Source organism: Echinops telfairi, unplaced genomic scaffold, assembly GCF_000313985.2.
Source record: "Echinops telfairi isolate 266 unplaced genomic scaffold, ASM31398v2 ScPeMD7_7414;HRSCAF=8452, whole genome shotgun sequence".
Classification (NCBI taxonomy): Eukaryota; Metazoa; Chordata; class Mammalia; order Afrosoricida; family Tenrecidae; genus Echinops; species Echinops telfairi.
The window spans coordinates 3104675-3108995 of record NW_022111314.1 but is presented as its reverse complement, the minus strand read 5'-3'; the positions used below and the strand labels follow the sequence as shown (position 1 = coordinate 3108995).

The window sequence follows — 4321 nt, the reverse complement described above, 5'->3', positions numbered from 1 at the left end:
CATGCACACCCACCCACATGCACCTACTCATATACACTCACCCACCCACATGCACCCACACACCTTCTTCATCTGTACCTGCCCACATACTCCCCACTGGTCCTAATATACTCCTACTCAGCCGTGGGTACCCGCCACATATATGCCTACCCGCCTTCCTATGTGCACACTCACTGATGTACAGACACCCGCCCACATACATCACCCACATGCAAGTACACACACTTGCTCACGTACACACTCACATACAAGCCCATCACTTACATGACAGTGTACCCCTAGCTTTATATGCACCCGTCTATATGTAGACCCACCTGTGGCCTCACCTGTGCACACACACCTACCCACATATACACCTGCTCTCCCAGATGCACACATCATACCCCACCCCCGGTGGTCTTGGGAGGCTGAGCCGGGTCCAGGGGGAGCCCGAGGACCCCCTAGATGTGCTGAAACTGACAAGCCAAACTCAGGCCATGGAGTCCGTTTGGATTTCGAGGGCAGCGTGGAAGTGCCCTGTGGGTTTCCTGGACTGTCACTCTGCACAGCGAGCGAGTGGCTGGTGGTTTACAACCTCTGGCCTGTGTCAGCCCCGGGGCCTGGCAGGTCAGAACTCCCCCAGTCCTGGAACTCGGCCTTCATGTTGGGTCCATGTTGGCTTCTCAAAGCCCTGCACGGTGGAAGCAGCCTGGACTCTGCTGCTGCCTCCCGCCCCCCCTCGATCGCTGTGGGAGCAGACTCCTGATCCCTGTGGCTAGAACAGCCCCCCATCGCGGGTAGCTCTGCGGGTGGCCACTTCCATCTGTGGGTCTCCAACTCGCTCACCCCGCCACGTCTCTGGGCCATGTTCCTGCTGGGTGACCGTGGCAAGGTGCTGTGTGTAGCCAGTCCCTGCAGTCCCGCTGGGGTGAGCACAGTAGCTCTGTCAGCAAAGGGACAGGCCCCAGGCGGGCCCAGGGAAGGGAGGGGAGCGCGCACGCGGGGCACTGAGGAAGGCACACTGGTCCTGGCTGTGCGGACAAGGCAAGATGGAGTCTGTGGGCAGCTGGACCGGCAGCCCGGTGCGGCCGGTGCAGAGGCTCTGGTGGGAAGGGCTTGGCAGTGGGCTTAGGCTTACTGTTGGGGAGCCCTCTGGGAGGGGCGGTGTCTCAGGAAGGAAGGCGGGCTCCCCAGCCACACACTGGCCAGCAGGGGCCCCACAGAGCATCTGTTCTCCTGACCATTTGTGCCCCCACCCCCACCCCCGTGTTCGATGCTCACTGGTGGCCTGGGGGAGCTCGGGGACCTCCAGGGGAAGTTGGGGGATCAGGATACTGAGGCTGTTGGTTTCCATTACAGATGAGATGGAGCGGACACCCCCCGTGCGCCCCGAGTGCCTGATCTCAGGGATCCGAACCCCCCCGGCAAGGAGGAACAGCAAGCTGGCCACGCTGGGCAGGATCTTCAAGCCCTGGAAATGGAGGAAGAAGAAAACCGAGAAGCTGAGGCAGACCACATCCGGTGAGCGCACGGGCGGGGCACTGGGGAGGCTTCCCACTCCGGACAGGCAAGCTTACTCACTGCCCGGCTGATGGAGCAGGGTAGGCCGTGAGACACACAGGCCACCTGGGTGGGAGGACTGCTATAGCCCAGCTTGGGTGGGGCTGGTGGCCTGGCTGACCACACCCTGGTCTGCAGCCTCTGCGGGGTCCCTGGCCCTGGGGCACAGCCTGAGAGGCCTCCCCTACCCGGTGCCGGGGGTCCACTCCCTAGAGCAGCGGTTCTCAACCTGTGGGTTGTGACCCCTTTGGGGGTCGAATGACCCTTTCACAGAGGTCACCAGATTTATAACAGTAGCAAAATGACAGTAATGAAGTAGCAATGAAAATACTTTTATGATTGGGGGGTCACCAGCACATGAAGAACTACTAAAGGGTCGTGGCTTGAGGAAGCTTGAGAAGCACTGCCCCAGAGGGTGCAGTGGCTGGTCAGCGTGGGGACCTGGGCCAGTGTGAGGACTGACCCAAGAGCCCCTGGTCAGCTGGCCTGCATCCTGAGGGGTTGGAGTGTTGCTTCCCTCCCTGTCTGCTTGGGGCACAATTCTGAACAGATGGCTCAGGATTGTTGGACACACAGTGCCCCCATACCCGAGGTCTGGCCCCCTGCCCCCAAGTCTCCTGCTGCCCACTCCTCATTACCGTGTGTGGCAGGGTGGGTTTCTGTGTGTCTGGGGTGCAGACTCACCCCGTCTGCACCCATGTCTGTGTGGGGTGCCCCTGGGGGTCGCTGTGGCCATCCCTGACTCCCCCTGTGTCTGTGTGTCCGGCAGCCCTGGAGAAGAAGATGGCTGGCAGGCAGGGTCGAGAGGAGCTCATTAAGAAGGAGCTGCTGGAGATGATGGAGCAGGGTAAGTAGCCCTCTCCCCCTTGCCCATGGGCAGCTCCAGAGCTGGAGAAATCCCCCCACCCAGTGATGGACCCACCTGTCTACCTCTGAGGACTGGTCAGCAAGTGTTGGGCTTCCCTCTAGTGGTCACTGGGAGAACAGCAGCCATCTGTGGGGTCAGCCTCCAGCAGCTCTCAGGGGACATGGGGGGCCCGTGCCTGAAGAGGTCACAGCGCTGGCTCATTTTCTCACTGTCACGCTTTGGTCCTTGGTTTGGGCAAACCCTCGCCGCTGCCGTCACCCGCACGCTAGCTGCCGCGTGGGGAACCTTCAGACACTTGCTCTGTGCTGACAGGCCCCACCCATCTCCCCTACCTTCGCCTTGGCCCTGGAGGCTGGGCTCAGCTGTGCCTAGACTGCCAAGGAGGGATGGAGGCACTGGAGGGGTGTCTGCCCCTCACTCCAGAGTTGCTGGTTGTACAGAGGGTCCCACAAAGCTCTCGTTCCCCGCCCCCCTAGGCGCCCCCTGGCTCCCCCGCCCCTGTCCTTCCCCCACGAGTCTGCTTGTGGTGGGCCCACCGTGGTACCAGTGAGCACTGATTCCGAATCTTGGGTGGGGAGGGGGCTTCACTGGGCCTCACGGCCAGGTCCACCTCCCGTGAGAGCTGGCCAGACCCCAGCTGTCATCTTTAGGGGATCTGGTTTCCCAGCTGGGAGTGCTCTGTTGGTGCAATGGTTGGGCTTTGATCCCCAAGGTCAACAGTTTGAAACCATCAGTCGCTGCCTTTCCACTCCTGTTAACTTTGACCATCTGGAAACCCAGAGGGGCAGCTCTGCCCTGTGCCGGAGGGCCCGGCGAGTGGGCGTCCCCTCCAGGGCAGGAAGTCGGATTAGGCTTGGTGATTCCCCGTGTGAACACTCTGAATCCCGCCCCCTTTCCAGACTTGACATGCGGCAGTGACGTCGTAAGCTGGCTCGAAGTACCCCCACCTGGCGTGGAGGCCGAGCGTGGCCCCGGGTCCTGTGACTCAGCCCCGGGTCCAAGCCGCACAGGCCCAGCTGGCCTGGCTGCCCTCGCCTCTCCCTTAGCACCAGAGTCCTGTCTTTTCAGGTCACTGTTGGCAGGGCCGGCCTCCGGGAACGGTGGCCTTGTGCTTACAACACAAGGGCGCTGCTGCGCGTCTGCGGGGGGTGGGAGTGGGGGGTTCTGTAGCTTTTCACGTCCACAGTCCGTGTGGTCTGGGGAGGCCCCGAGTCAGCGCTGCCCGTGGTGAGCGGGGAGCATGCCCCGAGCCTGTGTGGCCTGGATAATGCTCTGCTCTGCGGGGAGTGTCTGTTGAGGGAGAAACCTACCTCCGCTCTTGTCACTGGGCTGGAAGAAGTGAGTCGCCTGCTTTGGGGGCCCTGGTGATGGAGTAGGGCTGCCCTGGGCTGTCCCCCTCGGCCTTTCTGTGCAGAGCGCTGGCCTCCGGCTGGAAGCTGAGCTGCTGTCCCTGGGCTCCTTGGGGAAGAGAAAAGGACAGTGCCCCTGAGGGGGCCCCATGTCCCGTCGGAAACAGAAGCCGTCTGGTGTACGAGGAAAGATGCAGGCTCGCGCCCTCAGAGGCAAAGTGTCACTTGGGCCCTCTGACACTCTGGATTTTGTAAGGTGGACTTAGAGGCTTCCTGACCAGGGAAGAGGTGGCAGTACCATGGTCTTGGAGCTGTGGCCTCTTCCCTCTGGCAGCCCCAGATCATGAGCCGCCACGAGCCCGCTCACTCACAGGACATCTGTAGACCCAGAATCGGCAGACCTTCCTGTCTCGGGTCACAGGGTGGATGTCTTTCCTGATGGCTGGACCCTGCCGCTGGGGTGCAGATGTGTGCTTGAGACTGGGTGCCGGACTTCAGTGCTGCTAACTCTTGTACGCCTCCTGACCCTCTCCCTCCATGGGGACGCTTCCTGGAGCCCCCCCCC

The 4321-nt window shown here is 61.8% G+C and overlaps 1 protein-coding gene across 3 annotated transcripts in view; it reads left to right on the top strand.

Moving 5' to 3' along the window:
* PHACTR3 (phosphatase and actin regulator 3) overlaps window positions 1-4321 on the top strand; it is a 101167-nt gene that overhangs the window by 50738 nt on the left and 46108 nt on the right. For all 3 annotated transcript variants that reach the window (XM_045296976.1, XM_004716090.2, XM_045296975.1), the window contains exons 2-3: window positions 1339-1500; window positions 2309-2386. In XM_045296976.1, the coding sequence (XP_045152911.1) occupies window positions 1344-1500; window positions 2309-2386 (235 nt within the window). In that variant the 5' untranslated portion in view covers window positions 1339-1343. The remainder of the gene's footprint in view (window positions 1-1338; window positions 1501-2308; window positions 2387-4321) is intronic.